The following is a 23,552-nucleotide window of genomic DNA, read 5'->3' as shown; positions in this document are numbered from 1 at the left end:
AAAGAAAATATGCATGATCTTGAATGATCTTGAATTTGATAATAGTTTCTTAAATATGGCACCAGAAGTCCAGGCAACAAAAGAAAATACAGATAAATTGGATTTCATCAAAATTAAAAACTTCTCTACATCAGCCAGGTGCAGTGGTTCACACCTGTAATCCCAGCACATTGGGAGGCTAAAACGGGCAGATCACCTGAGGTCAGGAGTTTAAAACCAGCCTGGCCAACTTGGGGAAACCCCATCTCTATTAAAAATACAAAAATTACCTGGGCATGGTGGCATGTGCCTATAGTCCCCACTACTTGGGAGGCTGAGGCAGGAGAATCGCTCAAACCCAGGAAGCAGAGGTTTCAGTGAGTGGAGATTGTGCCATTGCACTCCAGCCTGGGCAACAAGAGTGAAACTCCATCTCAACAAAACAAAACAAAACACCAAAAAACTTTTCTGCATCAAAGGACACTATCAACAGAGTGAAACCTACAGAATGGGAGAAAATATTTATAAATTATGTAAGATTTACAAACATATATCTGATAGAAGTTTAATATCCAGAATATATGAAGAACTCCTATAACTCAATAACAAAAAGACAACCTAATTTTACAAAGGACAAAGGAAATGAATAGACATTTCTCCAAAGAAGATATATAATTAACCAATAAACACACCAAAAGATACTCATCATCTTTAGTCATCAGGAAAATGCAAAACAAAAGCAAAAACAGAAAACCACGATGAGATATCATTTCATACCTTATAGGTTGGCTATAATTAAAAAAATGGAAAATAACAAATGTTGGAGAGGACATGGAGAAATTGTACATTGCCAATGAAAATGTAAAGTGGTGCAGCTACTGTGGGAAACAGTTTGGCAGTTCCTTAAAAAGTTAAATTTACCACAGATTTATGATGTGATTCAACAATGCTAGTCCCAGTTATATCCCTAAACAGATTCAAACAGATCTCCTGTGCCAATGTTCATGGCAGCATTATTTACAGTAGCCTAACGGTGGTAGAAACAACTCAGATGTCCATTAATGAATGGATAAACAAAACGTGGTATATAAATACAAGAGAATATTATTCAGCCATAAAATGAAATGAACTTCTAATACATGCTACAACAGGGATGAACCTTGAAAACATTACGCTAAGTGAAAGAAGTCAGACACAAAAAGACAAACATATTGTATGATTCTACTTAAATGAAATAGCTAGAATAGGCAAATTTGTAGAGACAGAAAGCAGAAGAGAGGTTACTTGGGCTGAGGGGAGGGGAAATGTGGAATTATTGCTTAACAGAATTTCTGTTTGAGGTGATGAAAAAATTTTGGAAATAGATAGCGGTGGTGGTTGCACAACATTGTGAATGTCAATCATGCCACTGAATTGTATATTTAAAAATGGTCAAAATAGCCAATTTTATGTGAGACGTATTTCACTGCAATAAAAAACATTTTAAAAATTATTCTGAAAGAGGGTGATTAACTTTATCAGACTGCTAGGAGGTTCAAAGCACACAAACAGGCTAAGAGCCCCTGAACTGCAGGACCTAGCTAGTCACAGTGGGTCTCAGAGGTGGTGGTGGTAGATTCTACCTTGGTGACCATGAGTACCACCATGTGGGCCCTGCTGGATATGAGACTAGAAGAATCACATTCCCCTACCATTCATCAGTCCACCATGGCTATCTTATTTATTTATTTATTTTGAGACGGAGGCTTGCTCTGTTGCCCAGGCTGGAGTGCAGTGGCGTAATCTCGGCTCACTGCAACCTCCGCCTCCCAGGTTCAAGCAATTCTCATGCCTCAGCCTCTTGAGCAGCTGGAATTACAGGCACGTGCCACCACACCCAGCTAATTTTTGTTTTTTTAGTAGAGACGGGGTTTCACCATGTTGCCCAGGTTGGTCTAAACTCCTGGACTCAAGTGATCTGCCTGCCTTGGCCTCCTGAAGTGCTGGGGTTACAGGTGTGAGCCACTGTGGCTTGCTGGCTATCTTATTTTTGGTCAGGAGTCTGGTAGTCGTGGTTGACTGAACAATGGAATTATGAAATATCCTCCTTAGATACTGTAGGGACACCCAAGATCTTTATGCCCAGGAAGTTTACAATCAAAAAGGTACTGCAAGACAAACCACAAAAATGACTGAAGAAAAATTACACAAGCAACTACGGGATTCTGATGACAGGAACTCAGACAAGAAAGAGAAGTGGACACCAAAGGAGTCAGGTTAGGTTTCAGTCCTGCCCCGCTCGGTGGCAGCTGAATGATCGGACACACGCACCGGCACTGGACGTGGTGTGTGAAGGTGGTGGCGTTGATGTTCATGTTCCCAGATGAGGAGGCCTTCCTTTTGTGTTCCTGTTGAAAGGTCTCCTCATTGTATACTTCACGTTTCACATCATAGGGGAATGAGCTTTGCCTGGACTTAGAGCTGAAGCCAGAGATGGCGCTCCTCTCTAGTTGTGCCATTCCTGGATGAGTGGGAAGAGATCAAATAAAAAAGCATTTTCAGTAATCCAGATCCTCAGCGTATTTTTAAGGAAATAAAATTCCTATATAATAATGTTTTACACTTGCATAGCATCTTTCGGTTGTATAAAACTCTTTCTCAATGTTGTATAATTTTATGTGTATTCTTTTCATTTTTCAAATGGAGACAACAAAACCCAGAAGTTTAAACAGTCTTTGCTGTTTGATACTTATTAGAGCCAGGACTAGAACCCAGGTGTCCTGGTGGGAGGCCTAGTTTTCTTTATATTCAATTGTGTTGATATGTTGTAGGAAAATGATCAAGAGGTAGACAGTATTAATCAACAATCTTCACTGAAAATGCTCACTATCCAGCATATATGAAGAAGTCCATATGAAGGGTTAAGTGCTCAATACAAGTCTTCTAACTCCTTCTCTAATATAGCAGCCATCATTACCCCTTTACCTTTTACTTTTCTTCACAGCACTTGCCAGCACCTGATTCATTATTTGTCTGTTTGTCCATTGTCTGTTTCCCCCACAAAATGTAAGGCCAGGGGCTGGGCGCAGTGGTTCACGCCTATAATCCCAGCACTTTGGGAGGCCGAGGTGGGCGGATCACAAGGTCAGGAGATTGAGACCATCCTGGCTAACACGGTGAAACCCCATCTCTACTAAAAATACAAAAAATTATCCAGGCATGGTGGTGGGTGCCTGTAGTCCCAGCTACTTGGGAGGCTGAGGCAGGAGAATGGTGTGAACCAGGGAGGCAGAGCTTGCAGTGAGCCGAGATCATGCCACTGCACTCCAGCCTGGGCAACAGAGCCAGATTCTGTCTCAAAAAACAAAAAAAAAGAAAAAAAAAAGTAAGACCAGGAGGCAGGACTGTGACTATTCACAGCAGCAGCCCCAGGACCCAAACTAATGGTTTTCACTTAGCAACTTAGCAGGCCCTTAACAAATATTTCTTGAATGACTGCCAAGTATACAGTTAGTGGCCTCATGGTGTAGCAGAAAAAGCTACAGAAGTGCGAGACTAGACTGGGCAACATAGTGAAACCCTGTCTCTACTAAAAATAGAAACAAAATTAGCTGGGCATGATGGCATGGGCATGTAGTACTAGCTGCTCAGGAGGCTGAGGTGGGACGATCACCTGAGCCCAGCAGGTGGAGGTTGCAGTGAGCCAGAATCGCACCACTGTACTCCAGCCTGGGTGTCAGAGCAAGACCCTGTCTCAAAAAGAAAAAAAAAAAATCAGCTGGGTGCAGTGGTTCACACCTGTGATACCAGCACTTTCAGAGGCCAAGGCGGGTGGATCATGAGGTCAGGAGATTGAGACCATCCTGGCTAACATGGCAAAACCTCGTCTCTACTAAAAATACAAAAAAAAAAAAAAAAAAAATTAATCAGGCGTGGTGGCAGGCACCTGTAGTCCCTGCTACTCGGGAGGCTGAGGCAGGAGAATGACATGAACCCAGGAGGCGGAGCTTGCAGTGAGCCAAGATCACACCACTATACTCCAGTCTGGGCGACACAGCAAGACTCCATCTCAAACAAAAAAAAGAAAAAGAAAAAGAAAAAAAAATCTATATTATCCTGCTTTTTAAAAAGATTGAAAAGATAGAGTAAATGAGGATGGATAGGGATCCATCTCTGGGAGAAAGTATAACCATTCTTAATAATCTATGTTTTTGAACAATAAGAAAAGCATAAACTCTAAAATTCTTCCACATAAATGTAGAAAAGCATATGTATAAACCACATATCTATAAAATATATTGGTAAACCCTCAAATTATATAGATTACACAATTATATAGATGATGGGTGATGCCGCAAATAAGTTTAATGTGTCAGCAACTTTGTTTTCCTTCAGAACAATCATAATCATCATCATCATCATCATCATCATCACCAACATTTATTGGGTATTTATCCTATGCCATGCATTGCACTAGATTTTTTCACGAGTTATGTCATTAAATTTCCACAACAATACCAGTACTACTATTTCTTTCATTTTACAGGTGTAAAACTAAGATTTTAGAAAACGTAAGTAATTGGGCCATAGTTATATATTGTATTTTTACCCTCAAAGCATTGGGTGGAAGTAGTATGCTGTATAACAACCATGAACTAAAGATCACAAATTCACTAAACTATTGAGGTGACTGGGGAATACATAAGAGGATGGGAGAGGTATTTTACAATATATCACTTAAGATAATTAGTGCTTCATGTCTCTCACAAAAAGAAAAAAAGGTAGAACTGTGTATTAAAATGTAAGGAATTCCGCCCCCCACCCCACCTTTCTTTCCCCACGCATAGGAATACAGACCCAATCTTCCTTACTTTCCCCATATAATTGTCCAATGTACTTCCATGAGTAGTCTCTTTGTTCCCAGTAACCTAAACAAGCCTAATTAGTCTGCTAATGACAAACCTGATATCCTGGGTCACATTGAGAGTCTAGAACCCAGCATTTTGTTCTGAAAGTGAAATTAAAGCAGGATTGGTGTAAAATAGGCAAAATATGACCATCAAGGAGTAGTGGGAACAGTGGGGCTGGCAAAGGCAGCAGAAGCTGCTTCGCTCCAGCCATTCTTGCCATTGGTCAATGTGGGGCCCGGAATAGCTTAGATCTCATCTTTTCCAGGAGAAGCCATAATGCCAGATTTTTATGTGGGATCTTCTGACTTTTAAATGTTGTCAATTACTTTACATATGTTTACATATACATCTACATATGTATGTATATATATTTTTTTATTTTTTATTTTTTTGGAGATGGAGTCCAGCTCTGTCACCAAGGCTGGAGTGCAGTGGTGCGATCTTAGCTCACTGCAACCTCTGCCTCCCAGGTTCAAGCAATTCTCCTGCCTCAGCCTCCCAAGTAGCTGAGATCACAGGCATGCGTATATTTGGTAGAGACAGGGTTTTGCCATGTTGGCCAGGCTGGTCCTGAACTCCCTATCTTAAGTGATCCTCCCGCCTCGGCCTCCCAAAGTGCTGGGTTTACAGGCGTGAGCCACTGCGTCAGGCCTATTTAAAGTCTTTCAGCAGAAGTAGTAATATGCACAGAGATGCACTTTGGGAAGATGAAATGTGCCAGTGTTATGTTCTAGAGCTGAGTTGTCTAGTATGGTAGCCACTGGTGACATGTGCCTATTTAAACTTTAAATAAAAAATTCAGATCCTCAATTATACTAGCTAGATTTCAAGTGCTCAACAGCCACATATAGCTAGTGGTTACCTTACTAAACAGTGCAGATATAAAACATTTCCATCATCACAAAAAGTTGTTGGACGGTGGAGATAGGAGAGACAGAGGCAAAACAGCCAACTGGAGATCATTAATATTATGATAATCTAGGAGAGGTTATCAAGTCATAAACTCCTACAACCACAGTGAGGATGGCCAGGAGGAGCAGGTGGAAAGTTGTCTTTAAGGAACTCCAACAAACGTCTGGCTAACAGCAGCAAGGGTAAACACATGGTTTCCTTATTATTGTTTTTTAAGTAATTTTCTTTGGAATTTCTCCAGCTCCATTATGTCTTTCTTGATTGATTTCATGTACTAGCAGGACCCTTCCCAAGAAGATGCAATGACCAGAAACTCCTACTGTTGAGTAGGCCCCACTTAGCAAGACCTACTGAATCAGAAACTCTGGGGGCATCAGTCTGTTTTAAGAAGCTGTCCAGACTGCCACGCCCCCAGAGTTTCTGATTCAGTAGGTCTTGCTAGGTAGAAAAAAAAAAAAAAAAGCAAAGAAGCTGTCCAGGTGATTCTGATAAAAATTAAAGTATGAGTACCACTATAAATATAGTGGATTATCTTTCATGAGCCTTTCAGTGCTAAGTTTGGGGGCCCTGTTAAAATACAAGCACTTTTGGCCTAGCTCTTTCACCCTCCATAGTACCCTTATCCATCCATCCATCCATCCATCCATCCATCCATCCATCCATCCATCCATCCATTTATCCATCCATCCATTTATCTAATTATTTACATTATCTGTGTTCAGAGTGTTTTAAAAGTAAAAAATAGGCCACGCATGGCTCACTGGCTCATGCCTGTAATCCCAGTACTTTGGAAGGCTGAGGTGGTTGGATCAACTGAGGTCAGGAGTTCGAGACCAGCCTTGCCAACATGGCGAAACCCCCTCTCTACTAAAAATACAAAAATTAGCTGGGTGTGGTGGCGTGCCTGTAGTCCTGGCCACTCAGGAGGCTGAGGCAGAGAATTGCTTGAACCTGGGAGGCAGAGGTTGCAGTGAGCCAAGATGGTACCACTGCATTCCTGCCTGGGAGACAGAGCGAGACTCTGTCTCAAAAAAAAAAAAAAAAAAAAGTCAGGAATAAAAAATGTAAATACAATCAAATTTTATGGCTATTGACCCAAATGATATGAAATCTTGAAAGCTAGTTTAGTTGCAGGAATATCTTCCCCCTGAACTTTCTTATGTTTTCTATAATCATGGAAAGGCGAAATTCACTTCCAAAATTTCAAAATAAGCACTTGTAATTCCATCAGAAACAATCCTAAGCATGTTACTACTTAGGTTTTTATGGAGAATGTATTGGGAATACAGAAAAAGTATAAGCAAAGAGCCTGGCCTTTAGATCCTTTAGTCACTTTGAATAGCGGCTGGGGATGACTAATAAGATGACAGTCCTTAAGTGGATGACCACTGGACACAAAGGACAACCACTTTCCGTGCAATGTGGAGACTGTAACACGGTGTGTTGGAAAGATGCTCATTATTGGGGTGGGGGTGCTGGAGAAGGCTTCACAGGGGCCCCTGACACATCAATGGCATTTGACATGAAAAGAAAGGGGCAAGGAGGTGGGGGTGGGGATTCAGTCACAGGGAATATAAATGAACAAAAGCAGTGAGGTCTGAAAGGAGGAGAAACGGCCGGGAAGTCAGGCCTCGGGAGGAAATGGATGGGATAGGCGGTGGGATGCAGGTAATCAGTTCTGGGGCTTTTGACAATATAGACAGGAGAATTTGAAAGGATGCAGCTTGCAAAACGCGCACACTGTCTCTTGTCATTGCCATCCACACGGCCACTACTTTCAAAAAGTAGAGACAATACCTGAGAGATAAGCTCCCAGGGACGACCGTCATTAATTCATTCCACAGATACTGACTGAGCGCCTGCGGCGTGCCTAGCTCTGCGGCATACCTGGGTACCTGCCGGTGACAGACGCAGCCCCCGCGATGGGACCCGCTGTGGCCTCGCCGCTCACCGCCTGCAGCCCCCGGCGCCCGGGCGTCTCCCGGCAGCCGCTCACCTGGCTCCTTGGCGGGGGCGGGAGTGCGGGCGCTGGGATCCCACACAGCTCCTGCCTGGGTGGCGGCGCTGCGGACGCGGATACCGGCGGTTCCCTAGCCGTTGTGGCCTAGCCCGCGGACGTTCCGGGCGGGAGAAGATGAGGGTGGGGGAGGGGACGAGGAAGGGGAGCATGAGCAGCTGGGCTAGGGAGCCGGGAAAGGGGTACCTAGGTCGCCCTCCTCATACCTAAGTCGTGGGAGCCCCTTGGTACTTGGTAAACCTGGGTACCGAAGCTCCTACTCTCTCCGAGGTTTTACTGTTCTTGATCGAGGGCCTATTTGGTGCCAGGCCTCGTGCCCTGAACATAGAGCAATGCACATGTGTACTGCACAGACGGTAATTCACTATCGTCTCCGGAAGACTTAGCCTTCCTCAGGTCAGAAGCAGTAAAAGGAAATGGAGGCTAGGAGGGTTACCCAGGTCTCCAACCATAGGCTCTCTGCCCCACAGGCCTGGTTCTCCCCATTGGATGACACCTTCCTGCCCAGATCACCGGCTCTGGATGCAGACATGCCGTCTGCACTCACTCCCTTTACCCTCCTCCCACCCTATCCCTGTCCCTATCGCTGTCTCTCACTCCACCTTGTATTCCTGCTTGGCCCAGTTACAGTTTTACACTTGTTTGTTTGATGACTGTGTTGATGTCTACCTTATTATGCACTTTGTGTATTCCTTTTTGTAAATCATCTTAGCCCTATGAGGGCAGGGATTTTTATCCCTTTCATTAACTGTTTTATTATCAGTGCCTAAAACAGTGTGGTGGACATAGGAAGTGTTCAATGAATTTGTGTTGAATGATTGCCCTCCCATTGACTGTAAGCTCCACGCAGGCAGCAACTGTAGTTTTTAATCACTTTTTAACTACAAGTGCTTGGCACCTCGTAGGCATTTAATACACATTGGTTGAATGAGTGTATGAATATACTGCTTACTTTATCTTTACCCTTCCATTCACCCTCACCTCATCATCCCAACTTGTAGGATAAAAATGTGCATTTCTGAGGATTCCTACTTCCAAGCTTCCTCCTCACCCCTTGTAACCATTCCCTCATTCCCTCGATCCCCCCAACCCCATCCCTCATTTCTTCACAATCATGTTTTTGCTATTACTTCCCCTTCACCCTCCATTACTTCTTAGAAAGCTTCCTAGCCTCCCTAGTTTGGAACATTCTCAAGCATCATGTTTTTGTAGATAAGAGAATTCTAGCTAAGCTACACTGAATGCAAAACAGCTTTCCATGAATCACCCATGACTCTGTTTTTTGGTTTTATATTGCTTTCCTTGAGGAGGACTGAGAATCCTGTACCACTTCTTAAATTGAAATCACGGTCATTGTTCACAATTTTTTCAACAAATACTTATGGGACATGTTTTATGTTCTAGATATTGTGCTAGATGTTGGGACAAGATAGGCAAAGTCTGAGCCCTCCAAGGTGTGTATGACACAAAATAGAATAATCACGGGAAATGTTGAGAAATGTCCTGGCTTGGACCTAGTTATTTCTAATACAAGAAACTAAGACAATGATGCAGGATCTGATTCTTCTGCTCACTGTAACAAGCTTTAGCATAGGCGTAGGTTGATAATGGATGTAGGCATGGGGTTATAATGCCTTGCCCATTCACATTTATCTTGTTTAGTTTTTACAAATGACTCTGTTAGTCGGGAATGCAGGGCAGGAATTCTCTCCTAGAAGCTGGAACTAAGGTTCAGGAAAGGTCAGTTGACTTGCCTAAATTCGATGAGACTTCTGCCCTATTCTCCTTACTCGAAGAGGTGTGAGTTGAATGCTTAAAATCCTCTTCACTGATGGCTCTTCAGGATAGGAGTCAGTTTCAAATCTTCAGTGTAATGGTTTTTTAAATGCTTCTCAAAGGGAGATATCAGAGACTTTCCTGAATCAGAATTACCTAAGATGTATTATAAAAATACATGCTCTTGGCCGGGCGCGGTGGCTCAAGCCTGTAATCCCAGCACTTTGGGAGGCCGAGATGGGCGGATCACGAGGTCAGGAGATGGAGACCATCCTGGCTAACACGGTGAAACCCCGTCTCTACTAAAAAATACAAAAAACTAGCCGGGCGAGGTGGCGGGCGCCTGTAGTCCCAGCTACTCCGGAGGCTGAGGCAGGAGAATGGCGTGAACCCGGAAGGCGGAGCTTGTAGTGAGCTGAGATCCGGCCACTGCACCCCAGCCTGGGCGACAGAGCGAGACTCCGTCTCAAAAACAAAAAAAAAAAAAAACATGCTCTTGATGCCTTCCTCTGACCTACCCAATTAGACTCCCTGTGAGTCCTGTGAACTTGCATCTTAAACTCCCAGGGTGATTTTTCTGCATGTAAGTTTAAGAACTATAAGGAGAGTTTGAATGGAAAGCCTCAGCTTTTTTTTTTTTTTTTTTTTGAGACGGAGTCTCCCTCTGACGCCAGGCTGGAGTGCAGTGGCGCGATTTTAGCTCACTGCAACCTCCGCCTCCCGGATTCAAGCAATTCTCCTGCCTCAGTCTCCCGAGAAGCTGGAACTACAGGCTCAAGCCACCATGCCCAGCTAATTTTTGTATTTTTTAGTAGAGACGGGGTTTCACCATGTTGGCCAGGATGGTCTCTATCTCTTGACCTCGTGATCCGACCGCCTCGGCCTCCCAAAGTGCTGGGATAACACGCGTGAGCCACCGCGCCCAGCCCCTGGAAAGCCTCAGCTTTGATGTAGGGTTAACATTTGCCTTTGGGACATATTTCGTCAGCATCTCGAAGAGTAACCCACATGTAGAGTAACCCATATGTCCTTGAGCAGATGGGAATGCAACAGCCTTCTGGCCAGAACCTGTCTCTCGCTTTTTTTTTTTTTTTTTTTTTTTTTTTAATTTGAGACGGAGTTTCGCTCCTGTTGCCCAGGCTGGAGTGCAATGGCGCGATCTCGGCTCACCACAACCTCCGCCTCCCTGGTTCAAGCGATTCTCCTGCCTCTGCCTCCCGAGTAGCTGGGACTCCAGGTGCGCGCCACCACGCCCGGCTAATTTTGCATTTTTAGTAGAGACGGGGTTTCTCCATTTTGGTCAGGCTGGTCTCGAACTCCCGACCCCAGGTGATCCGCCCGCCTCAGCCTCCCAAAGTGCTGGGATTACAGGCGTGAGCCACCGCGCCCGGCCACCTGTCTCTTTTTCATGCAAGTGTTTTTTGGAATTTGGGGGTTCAGCTGAGCAGGTGCTCCGCTGCTGGTAACTATTCGCAGTTAAAGATCTTTCGACTCTCCCCGACACGCTATTTGTCACTGTCGTTTTCCACCACAGAGCCAGGTATTTGAGCCGCCGGCCACGGTGGGGCGCGCGCGGCGTATGCTGTCCGCTTATCTCTTCCTTCCCTGGTCCGCCTTCGCGCCCTTAAGGAGACAGTCCCTGGGAGTTTCTGCCTTTGGTCGCCAGTTGTTGCTCTCTTCTCGCGAGAACTGCTCCTCCCATCCTCTCCTCTCACGAAGCCCCGCCCGCGAAGAGGTTCCATATTGGGTAAAATCTCGGCTCTCGGAGAGTCCCGGGAGCTGTTCTCGCGAGAGTACTGCAGGAGGCTCCTGTTTGCTGGCTGTGGAAGCGCGACCACTGGAGCCTCAGCGGGCGCAGCAGCTGGAGCGGGAGTACTGCGACGCAGCTCGGAGTCGGCCTTGTAGGGACGAAGGTGCAGGGAGATCGCGGCGGGCGCAGCCTTGAGCGCCGGAGCGCGTCCCTGCCCTTAGCGGGGCTTGCCCCAGTCTCAGGGGCGCATCCAGCGGCGGCGGCTGACAGCAGACGCGCGCGCGGGAGTCTGCGGGGTCGCGGCAGCCGCACCTGCGCGGGCGACCAGCGCAAGGTCCCCGCCCGGCTGGGCGGGCAGCAAGGGCCGGGGAGAGGGTGCGGGTGCAGGTGGGGGCCCCATAGGGCCACCTTCTTGCCCGGCGACTGCCGCTGGAAAATGTCTCAGGAGAGGCCCACGTTCTACCGGCAGGAGCTGAACAAGACAATCTGGGAGGTGCCCGAGCGTTACCAGAACCTGTCTCCAGTGGGCTCCGGCGCCTATGGCTCTGTGTGGTGAGTGTCGCCGGGCCTGGGGCTGCTGTGGGCAGGGTGGCCCCTCGCGCCCGAGAGCCAGGCCTGCACCACTGCTCTGCGTTGCGTCAAGTGGCAGGAATTTTCCTCGGGGGAGGGCATTGCTGCCCCTTCGAGCTCTGCCTGTTCTGCACCTCCTGCACCCCTCGCCCTGCACTCACGCGGGTATTGCGGTCCACCGTGTGCAGCGCTCAAGTCCGCTGCGAGAGGCAGGTGGTGGTGCTGGAGCTCGGTTCTGGCTAGCACCCTGCGCCTTCGCCTCTCGGAAGGTTGCTGCTCGGCGGCAGGCACCAGGGGAAGGGCTGCTTCCTTGGGGGTCTCCCTCCCGACCTGGAGCAGAAGGACCCTCTCCCGCGATGCGCCCACGCTGTGGCGCCGGACCCTGTCCTCTGAGCAGACAAGCTCGGGGAGCTGCCGGGAGAAGCAGAAGGGCAGAGCCCAACCCGAAGACTGCGGTCATCTGAACAAAACTGACCAGGAAGGGAGCTCTCTCCGGGCCTTTTTTTTTTTTTTTTTCCCCAAACCTCTGTCGAAATCCCATCTTGAGAAGTGTTCGTTTTGAATTCGCACTTGAATTAGCAGCGATCCATAGAGCTTAAAATACCGACTTTATCTCGGTGAGCACTGTGCCAGCTTGAGTGGTGTGTTTCCGATTCGGTTGAAAGCGTATTTCCTTTCTGTGGAGGGGCGGCGGTGGTAGTGCCTGCAAGAACACTGCAGCTTGAGAAACTGGCAGTCTCACTGATTAGTCACATACCACTGCTCATTTAAGTATTGTTCGACAAAACAGTTTTTTCACTTGGAGCAAGAAAGATTCAGATCTGTAAGGCGCCCTCAAGATCAAAAAATTATTAACAGTGCTAGGAGGTATTGTAAATATTTTTTGAGATAATTCCTGCGAATACTGTGTTTTAAAAGTCCCTTTGAGAGTTTGCAGGGATTTATCTAGTTATATGCATTTATGGCCTGAGGTACACGATGGTTTTCGTAAGGATATGGAACCACATAGAAAAGGAAGGGAAGAGATACTTTTTAGCCTTAATTTACACCGTGAGTGTGTTTTAAATTAAGTCGATACCATGTAATTTCCAGATCTGAAATATTTCACTAACTGCTCTCTAACCTGGAAGGTTTTATACCCTGTATTTTAGATTTTCTATAATTTAAAAGCTACGGATCTGAAACTAAATATCAGATTTAACTGTTAGCTTTTTCTGTGTTTTAGTAATTCGTATTGTATGCGTCATTTGAAAAGGGCCTGTAAAATCGTTTTTTGTTTTGGAACAAATTCCAGGCTTTTGGATGTGTTAATCTTTAAATATGATTTCTGTGTTTCCCAAAGTCACATCATGAATTTCCTGTTTGGTAGAATCTTCTGGGTAATTGAGATTGTGCAATTGTGTCCAGCAACAGATCATATTGCATTTTCTAGTTCAAGCTGCTTAAGTTATGTTGCAGATGGCACCGTGAGTGACATCTTTCTCCCATTTTTACAGCATGGCAGTTTACATTTTAAAGGAATTTGCAGGATTTAACATTCAGAGAGTGTGTGTGTGTAGTTGATTTGCAGCATTTTACATTCGATATATACATGTTAATATATGTATATACATTCAGTATATACATATTGTGTATAGTTGATTTGCTAATTTTCAAAGATGTATTTGGATCATTGTTTTAATATTTTATAGCTCATTAATATACTTCCGTTTTTTCATTCTTGAATTGACACATTCATTTCTGTAGTAGCACGTTTTTGTTTTCAATGCTATTTAAATTTTAATGGAGTGATACAGCAGAATAACTCAACTATAGAGGGTTTGGGTGAACTCCGATTGAATTGCTTGCAAAAGTTCGGTACTGTTGGTGACTAGCTCTGCACTGGAACAGGAGATCCAGATTTACAGTGAAGTACCATTAAAATTAACTCCACATTTCTTTAGTGGTATATTTTTCTGTGGTATAAAAGCCAGCAGAGGCCGGGCGCGGTGGCTCAAGCCTGTAATCCCAGCACTTTGGGAGGCTGAGACGGGTGGATCACGAGGTCAGGAGATCGAGACCATCCTGGTTAATACGGTGAAACCCCGTCTCTACTAAAAAATACGAAAAACTAGCCGGGCGAGGTGGCGGGCGCCTGTAGTCCCAGCTACTCAGGAGGCTGAAGCAGGAGAATGGCGTAAACCCGGGAGGCGGAGCTTGCAGTGAGCCGAGATCGCGCCACTGCACTCCAGCCCAGGCGACAGAGCGAGACTCGTATCAAAAAAAAAAAAAAAAAAAAAAAAAAGCCAGCAGTGTCTGACACTTAAAAGTACTTTTATTGAACAGATTTTTAAAAATAGGTAATACATTGACATTGTATAAAATTTGAAACTTTTGAAAAGGTATTCAGTGGGCCGGGCGCGGTGGCTCAAGCCTGTAATTCCAGTACTTTGGGAGGCCGAGGCGGGTGGATCAGGAGGTCAGGAGATCGAGACCATCCTGGCTAACACAGTGAAACCCCGTCTCTACTAAAAATACAAAAAATTAGCCTGGTGTGGTGGCGGGCGCCTGTAGTCCCAGCTACTCGGGAGGCTGAGGCAGGAGAATGGTGTGAACCCGGAAGGCGGAGGTTGCAGTGAGCCGAGATCGCGGCACTGCACTCCAGCCTGGGCGACAGAGTGAGACTTCCTCTCAAAAAAAAAAAAAAAAAAAAAGGTATTCAGTGAAAAGTCTCCTTTCTTTTTTGTTCTCCAGCCACTCTACTGTCTTTCTCAAAGACAAGCACTGTTAAGTGTCTTGTGTCTTTCCAGGGGGGCAGAGTTTTTTTATTTGCTTGTTTATTTAGTAGTCTTTCTACTAAATGGATTTAAGATGTAACCTACAGCATATTGGTGAAGGAAAATACAACTGAAACTGAAATTATTTGACAGTTGACAATAAACAATTATAACTAATATTGGAATGAAAATACCAGAATTTAGATTTACAATTAAGTGTTATCTTATTCAGAGATTCGGTGTAGTTATTTGAAGTTGTTCTTTTCTTTGAGACGAAGTCTCAATCTGTTGCCCAGGCTTGAGTGCAGTGGTGCCATCTTGGCTCACTGCAACTTCCACCTCCTGGGTTCAAGCAATTCTCCTGCCTCAGCCTCCCGAGTAGCTGGGACTACAGGTGCCCTCTACCATACCCAGCTAATTTTTGTATTTTTAGTAGAGACAGGGTTCTCCATTTTGGGCAGGCTGGTCTTAGACTCCTGACCTCGTGTGATCTGCCCTCCTTGGCCTCCTAAAGTGCTAGGATTACAGGCCTGAGCCGCTGTGCCTGGCCTGAAGTTGTTCTTTCAATGAGTACCTTTTTATGTGTGGCAGAAAACATTTTTTGGAACTTCTTTTAGAATCCACTTTGGAGCCTATGATACTCTTCTTCTTCTTCTTCTTTTTTTATTTTGAGACAGAGTCTTACTCTGTTGCCCAGGTTGGAGTGCAGTGGCACCATCTCTGTTCACTGTAACCTCCACCTCTTGGATTCAAGCGATTCTCCTGCCTCAGGCTCCCAAGTAGCTGGAATTACAAGTGAGCAACACCATGCCCGGCTGATTTTTGTATTTTTTAATACAGACGGGGTTTCACCACGTTGGCCAGGCTGGTCTCTAACTCCTTACTTCAGGTGATCTGCTTACCTTGGCCTCCCAAAGTGCTGAGATTACAGGGGTGAGCCACTGTGTCTGCCCATCCATCTTCATTTTTTTGAGAGCAGATTTGATTTTAGGGAATAACAGTCCATTTGAATCCAAATAATTTAGGGAATTTGGACTCAAGTCTGATAAGAAAGATTAGGCAATCAGATTGGTGATACTACTGTTTCAGGTCAGATAGGAGTTACAACTATAAAGTAACGACACAGCATTTTTTGTGTGACTTCTTGAACTGGACCTGAAGTCTACTTCCAAAAAAATCTCCGATTTTTATTTTATTAATATTTATTTATTTATTTTGTAGAGATAGGGTCTTACTGTGTTGCCCAGGCTGGTCTCAAACTCCTGGCCTCAAGCATTTCTCCCATGTTGGCCTCCCAAAGTGCTGGGATTATAGGGATGAGCCACCACACCCAGTCCCTGAATTTTATTTTCAAGAATGAAAATAAATGAATAGAATATTTCAATGAATAAAATTCATTCATTGAAATATTTGTCAGTTTCCTAATTTTATTGCTCTGAAGTGCGGTATACTTTGATGTGTAACATTTACAAATTATTTTAAGCCTATATTATTTTAATTTATACTTGGTAAAAAAACAAGTAGCAGCCTGTGTGATAACCAACTATGAATCAAAATAAGGTTTTACGTATATGCCTTTCCTTTATTTATTTTTATTTTTATTTTTTGAGATGGAGTCTGGCTCTGTCGCCCAGGCTGGAGTGCGGTGGCCAGATCTCAGCTCACTGCAAGCTCCACCTCCCAGGTTTACGCCATTCTCCTGCCTCCGCCTCCCAAGTAGCTGGAACTACAGACGCCCGCCTAGTCGCCCGGCTAGTTTTTTGTATTCTTTAGTAGAGACGGGGTTTCACCGTATTAGCCAGGGTGGTCTCGATCTCCTGACCTTGTGATCCGCCCGTCTCGGCCTCCCAAAGTGCTAGGATTACAGGCTTGAGCCACCGCGCCCGGCCATGCCTTTCCTTTAAAGAGTAAAGGGAACTAGACTAGGTCTTGCAGTTTTAAGGAACTTTATGCATTGTCTGTGAGGGGAAATGAAGCAAAATTGTTTAAGAATACATTGTTGCAAAGCATTGATTTTGGGGTTTTGGGACAGAAGGGTAGAATCTTTGTGGTGAGTTTAAGGAAATACAAACAGGAACTTAAGTGCCTTTCCTCTGGGGTACCGTTTTTCCAGACCTTTGCTGTTGATTAGAGGAGGTGGGGCACTGGTAACCATAAAATAGGAGGTGACAGTTGAGAATTACTCTTAGATCATATTCAATTGTTTATTCAACAGTGTTTATTGAATACCTACTATGGGCCAGATAGCTAGGTTCTGGAAGTAGAGTGCTAAACAAGACAGAAACAAGACAATCCATTCTCAACTGGAGCTTATAGTCTAGTGGGTTTAATAACTACATTTTGTGGATTGCTTGCTATGTTCTAGCATTGTGCTGTGCACTGTATCTTCAGCATAGAAAGTATATAACCTTTGGTAAAAGGATAGCAAAACTTGCTAAGAAATAAAATACAACTTCCTAAGTGCTTGTGGAACAAGATTATTCTAGTATAATAAAAATAAATGAAGCTAACTTTTTAAAAACTATTAGTGGCCATTCACCATTTTAAATCTTTTTTATTATTATTATTATTATTTATTTTTACTTTTTTTAGAATGAGCCAGGGTGCAAAGAAATAAAAATGCATCACTAAGTATACAAGGGTAACTTTCTTGACTCCTGACCAGTGAGAAGGGTGTGCCCTTTACTTTTCTAGTAGTGATAGTAGCTTTCCATTATTTTCTTTGTAACCAAAAGTAAGGTAGTTGCCTGTATGTTACCAGTGCTAGTCAATAAGAAATCTTTAAACATAATTAATGGCAAACATTTGTATTACTGATGTATAAAGATTGTTTTAAGAAAGAGTTCATTTGAAGCTGACTGTAAAGTCATTTTATTTATCAAATCCCATTTTTCTACTGTTTGTTTTTTTTTTTTTCCGCCCAGGCTGGAGTGCAGTGGCATGATCTCGGCTCACGGCAACCTCTGCCTCCTGGGTTCAAGCAGTTCTCCTGCCTCAGCCTCCTGAGCAGCTGGGATTACAAGTGCGCGCCACCATGCCTGGCTGATTTTTGTATTTTCAGTAGAGACGGGATTTTACCATCAGGCTAGTCTCGAACTCCTGACCACGTGCTCCGCCCACCTTGGCCTCTCAAAGTCCTGGGATTACAGGAGTAAGCCACTGCACCTGGCCTCCACTGGTTCTTCTTTAAAATAAGCTTATCTGGGATCTCCAGGTTTTCAATTCTGGCAGTTTGATTTCTTGATACTAAGGAGTACTCTGCTTTTGATTTCTTTCTAGCCCACTCTCAGAGATGATCTGTGTTGACTTTGCCTTTCATAGGCAAGAGTACAGATATTGCTGAGCCCCTAGGGCCTAGAATTCAAAGATGGAAGAATTCACTGGGGTAGATCACCCTCACTTTAGAATTAAATGACATTTTTAGGGATTTTTGCAGTTTATAAAGTGTTTTCATTCAAAGCGTTATCAATCAGTTCTCACTAGCTCCATGGAGGCTGATATTTATTAACCCCATTTTATAGATGGACTCATTCATTAAAAGAATGGCATACTTGTCAGTACTACTTTTAGTAGTCTCCTTTCCTGTAGACGTGGGCTGCTGAGGTTGTGTGGTGGCACCTTCTCTTATGCAGTTCGCCTCCTATTGTGAAAAAGGGATTGCTGAGTCACTCGGAATAGAGCTTGAGTGTAGGAAAGCAGTCCCACCAGTGTCATTGCCCAGTTTATGTGAAGGGAAATGACTTAATTTAACCCATTAAAGTCATGTCTCTTTCTCAGAACTGATAAACCAAAAATGCACTCATTGCCCAGATTAAATTTTTTTCTGAAGGAATTATTAGGCAGTGCAAATAGTTAATTCCTGAATTTATGAATCCTATTGGTTTGAAATTCTTTAGTGTACATTTATGTAAAGTTGGAACTGTCCGTACATGTTTGTGTTATGTACGTATAGGATATAAATAGAAATAACTGCCTCTCCAGCCCTTTGAAAATACGTTAGCTTTTTGCTTTTTGCAGTAAAATTTGTTGTAAAACTGATTTGTTCTTATCTAAGAGGTATAATTACTGCAGTGCTCAGAAAAATCTCATTATAAAGTGGGCATCCCTGACTTAGAGCTTAAGAATTTCTTCTCATGGCTGCTATGGAAGTCATGCATCTATTTCATCAGAAAAATAACCAAAAACTTCTTTAAACTTGGAAATGTTTTTTGTAAAAGAAACATCAGTATTCCGAGTTGTTTGTCTTTCACAGTGCTCCCATAAATTAAGTACAGGCACAATTCGTCTTATGCGTCACAGATAATGGCTTTTTTTACAAATTGAAAGTTTGTGACAACCCTGTGGTAAGCAAGTCTGTTGGCATCATTTTACCAACAGCATGTGCTCACTTCGTCTCCATGTCACACTTCGGTAATTCTCGCAATATTTCTTTTCTTTCTTTCTTTTTTTTTTTTTGAGACGGAGTTTTGCTCTGTCGCCCAGGCTGGCGTGCCGTGGCGTGATCTTGGCTCACTGCAACCTCCGCCTTCCAGTTTCAAGTGATTTTCCTGCCTTAGTGTCCCGAGTAGCTGGGATTATAGGCATGTGCCACCATGCCCAGCTAATTTTTGTATTTTTAGTAGAGATGGGGTTTCACCATGTTGGTCAGGTGGGTTTCGAACTCCTGACCTTGTGATCTGCCTGCCTCGGCCTCCCCAAATGCTGCGATTATAGGTGTGAGCCACCGTGCCCGGCAATTCTTGCAATATTTCAAACTTTCTTCTTCTTATTAAATGTTACGGGGATCTGAGATCACTGATCTTTGATGTTACTGTTGTAATTGTTTTGAGGTATCTGGAGCCATGCCCATAGGCAGACTTAATTGATAAACATTGTGTGTGTTCTGACTGCTCTGCCAACCAGCTGTTCCCTCTCTCCGTCTCCTAAGGCCTCCTTATTCCCTGAGACACAATAATATTGGAATTAGGCCAATTAATAACACTACAGTGGTTTCTAAGTGTTCAAGTGAAAGGAATGGTTGCATGTCTCTTTCTTTAAATCAAAAGCTAGAAATGATTAAACAGTGAGGAAGGCATGTCGAAAACTGAGATAAGCTGAAAGCTAGGCTTCTTGTACCAAACAGCCAATTTGTGAATGCAAATGAAGTTTTTGAAGGAAATTAAAAGTTATATTCCTGTAAACAAATGAATGATTAGAAAGCAAAACAGCCTTGTTGCTGAGATGGAGAAAGTTTTAGTGGTCTGGATAAAAGATCAGACCAACCACAACATGCCCTTAAGCCAAAGCCTAATCTAGAGCAAAGCCCTAACTCTCTTTAATTGTATGAAGTTTGAGACAGGTGAGAAAGCTGAAAAAGATAAGTTTGAAGCTAGCGGAGGGTGGTTCATAGATTTAAGGAAAGAACCTGTCTCCATAACATAACTTTATAGTGCAAGGTGGCTGGAGGCGGTGGCTAACATCTGTAATTCCAGCACTTTGGGAGGCTGAGGCAGGCAGATCATCTGAGCTCAGGAGTTTGAGACCAGCCTGGCCAACATGGCGAAACTCTGCCTCTACAAAAAATACAAAAATTGGTTTTTTGTATTTTTTGATGTTGTGGCGTGTACCTGTAGTCCCAGCTGCTTGGGAGGCTGAGGCAGGAGAATTGCTTGAACCCGGGAAGTGGAGGTTGCAGTGAGCCACTGCAACCAAGTGGCAACCAGGATTGTGTCGCTGCACTCCAGCCTGGGTGATAGAGCAAGAGTACATCTCAAAAAAAAATAAAAAAATAAAAAATAAAAACTTCCATAGATGAGACATTGCTTCTCAGGAATGAATAAAGCAAGTAGTTTCTTGAGGTGGAATCTACTGTGGGTGAAGATGCTTATGAACATTGTTGAAATGACAACAAAGGGTTTAGAATATTACATAAACTTAGTTGATAAAGCAGCAGCGAGGTTTGAGAGGATCGACTCCCATTTTGAAAATAGTTCTACTGTGGGTAAATTGCTATCAAACACCATTGCAGGCTACAGAGAAATCTGTCACAAAAGGAAGAGTAAATCAATGCAGCAAGCTTCACTGTTGTCTTACTTTTAGAAATTGCCATAGTCATTCCAACCTTCAGCAATTATCACCTTAATCAGTCAGCAGCCATCAACACTGAGACAAGACCCTCCACCAGCAAGAAGATAATGACTTGCTGAAGGCCCAGGTGACCCTTAGCATTTTTTAGCAAAAAAGTGTTTTATTTATTTATTTATTCATTCATTCATTTATTTTTTCGAGACAGAGTCCCGCTCTGTCGCCCAGCCTGGAGTGCAGTGGCACAATCTTGGCTCACTGCACCCTCCACCTCCCAGGTTCAAGCAGTAGCCTCCCACTTTAGCCTCCCGAGTAGCTGGGATTACAGGTGTGCGCCACCACGCCCAGCTAATCTTTGTATTTTTAATAGAGATGGGGTTTCACCATATTGGTTAGGCTGGTCTCAAACTCTTGACCTCAAGCGATCCTCCTGCCTCAGCCTCCCTAATACGTATGAGCCATCGTACCTAGGCAATAAATTATTTTTAAATTAAGGTATGTGTATATGTGTGTGTGTGTGTGTATATATATATATATATTTTTTTTTTGACATACTGCTAGTGCATACTTAATAGAGTACAGTATCATGTAAATATAACTTGTATATGCATTGGGAAACAAAAAAATTCGTGTTACTCATTTTTTTGTGATACTCACTTTGTTTTGGTTATCTGGAACTGAACTCATGATATCTCTGAGGTACACTTGTATGTATGTGTTAAGGATTTACAAAATTAACCAGTTTTCTCGTGCAGTGTTCAAGTCTATTAATAATTTATTCTAGGGAAGAAGAAGTGGTGGTTTGTAAATTCTGCACTTAACAAAATACTGGGTTTTGGGCATGCTTGGCTCCAAGGCTGAATGTAGTGGGGAAAGAAGTATACCAGAGTGAAGAGTCTAGGATTTCCAAGTTTTGGCCTTGGGCAAATGGATATATTTTACTGCCATTTTCTGAACTTTGTGTTACAAAGTTACAAAGAATGTTACAGGTTACAAGATTGTAGAGAGAAAGGAGAAGGGACATAGGTTCATGGTAATCTCCTTGAGGACAGGACTCATTATACCTTGAGTGTCTACCATGTATGGTTTGCTGTAAGTGCTGGAGATGAAATATGAATAACAGAGACAAAAATTTCTGCCTTAAGAAGCTATATTCTGGCTAGGTGCAGTGAGTGGCTCACGCCTGTAATCCCTGCATTTTGGGAGGCCAAGGTAGGAGGTTTCCTTGAGCCCAGTAGTTAGAAACCAGCAGCCTGGGCAAAATGGGGAGACTCCTCTACTAAAAAATAAAAATAAAAAATTAGGCAAGCTTGGTGGCACACTCCTGTAGTTCCAGCTACTTGGGAGGCTGAGATGGAAGGACTGCTTGAGCCTGAGAAGTTGAGACTGTAGTGAGCTGTGATCCTGCCAGTGTACTCCAGCCTGGGTGACAGAGTGAGCCCCTGTCTCCAGAAAGAAAAAAAAAAAAAAAAAAGGGAAGCTATATTCTAATGGAGATGGCAGTGGAAGTAGATAATAAACAAGTAAAATTTATAGTGTGTCAGGTAAGTGCTGTGGAGAAAATGCAACAAGGGAAGGAGAGTGAGTGCTAGGATGCCTGTTGCACTTTTAAGCAAGGTGAACAGGGTAAGAATAAGCATCATTGATAAAGTAACAATTGAGCAAAAACCTGAAGAAGGTGATACAGGACACTGGTTGGACATGGGTGAGGATATAAGAACATTCTAGGCTGAGGATTAGCAAGTGTGCAAAACCCCTGAGGTAAGGGCCCTGTGTTCCAGGAAATAGCTAAGAGACCAGTACAGCTGGAGCTAAATGAACGAGGGGCCAAATATAGGGAGAAAAGTGGAGTGAGGGATGAGTGGCAGATGTTTAGGGATCATGTAGGGTCTTACTTGCCTTTATAAAGACTGTGACTTTTCCTTTGAGTGAGAGGGGAAGCCTTGGAGGGTTATGACCCGAGGAAGGACATGACCTAAATCATGTTTTGACAGATCACTGTGCTCTAGGGTCCCAAGTGTTGCATTTCGGTTCCTTACCCATTCTACCCTAAATGACTACTGTGAATAGGATAGAATGGTGGAATTGGATGAATTGGTGCAGAGCCCTGAGCCATGCTCACAACTCTCATTCCAGCAGTCCCAGAGTGCCAGAGCCAGTATTTTTGTTGGGCCCTAGAAATTTAGGGTATTCCAGTCCAGCTCTTTAAATAACATGGGCTTCCTTTACTTTTTTCAGGTTTTTGTTGCCAAAAGGAAGGGAGCAGAGATTAGCTCTTGAGTTTAGCTGGAAAAGGAAGATGAGTCTGCTGGCAGATTGTTTTTTAACTTCTTTGCCTTTTAGGGTTTTTCTTACTTTTGGATCATGTTTTAAAAGTCATTTTTACCTTCTTTCAACAGTTAAACATTTAAGATCTTATTTATTTGATTTTATTTGACCCTTTTTCTGACTTACATTCCTCTGCCTTTTCCCCATTATAATACTTTTAGTAGAGATTGGACCATTGTTGTCTGTCATTAATATCTTGGCTTTGAGGTCCCAAGGACTTCTCTGTTAAACTTGAATACATCGTATAGATTGAAAGATTCTACAGACATGTGACCCTATAAAAACACATATTATTTATTGTCCTCCCTGCCTTTACAGATGTAAGCCCCCCTCCTCTTTTCATCGGAGCTCTCCCTCTTTTACTGCTCTATCATCAAGTTGCAGAAAATAAGTTTTCCTGCAAACATAGATTCCCATGGCAACATAACAGAAAGGTAATAGAACAAATGTTTATTTTGTCTAGACCTGCTGTCTGAGTAACATTAGACCCTGAACATGTTGGCTCCTGTTAC

At 43.6% G+C, this 23,552-nt stretch overlaps 2 protein-coding genes across 6 annotated transcripts in view; one reads left to right on the top strand and one right to left on the bottom strand.

Annotated features, from left to right (window-relative positions):
• Positions 1 to 7,909, bottom strand: part of SLC26A8 (solute carrier family 26 member 8) — an 80,240-nt gene extending 72,331 nt beyond the window's left edge. Inside the window, exons 1-2 of one of the 2 annotated variants that reach the window (XM_023212633.2) lie at positions 7,668 to 7,909; positions 2,290 to 2,479 (exon numbers count right to left, since the gene is read on the bottom strand). In XM_023212633.2, coding sequence (XP_023068401.1) covers positions 2,290 to 2,477 — 188 coding nt within the window. In that variant the 5' untranslated portion in view covers positions 2,478 to 2,479; positions 7,668 to 7,909. Of the gene's footprint in view, positions 1 to 2,289; positions 2,483 to 7,667 lie in introns of those variants that run through there. The other variant, XM_031935649.1, reaches the window with a different exon arrangement.
• A 3,333-nt stretch (positions 7,910 to 11,242) lies between these two features.
• Positions 11,243 to 23,552, top strand: part of MAPK14 (mitogen-activated protein kinase 14) — an 85,223-nt gene continuing 72,913 nt past the window's right edge. For 3 of the 4 annotated variants that reach the window (XM_023212635.2, XM_023212634.2, XM_023212637.2), the window contains exon 1: positions 11,243 to 11,875. In XM_023212635.2, the coding sequence (XP_023068403.1) occupies positions 11,760 to 11,875 (116 nt within the window). In that variant the 5' untranslated portion in view covers positions 11,243 to 11,759. The remainder of the gene's footprint in view (positions 11,876 to 23,552) is intronic. The other variant, XM_023212636.3, reaches the window with a different exon arrangement.

This window comes from Piliocolobus tephrosceles, chromosome 5 (assembly GCF_002776525.5).
Source record: "Piliocolobus tephrosceles isolate RC106 chromosome 5, ASM277652v3, whole genome shotgun sequence".
NCBI lineage: Eukaryota > Metazoa > Chordata > Mammalia > Primates > Cercopithecidae > Piliocolobus > Piliocolobus tephrosceles.
Note: the sequence above shows the minus strand (reverse complement) of the source record. Positions and strands in the feature narration are given on the sequence as shown.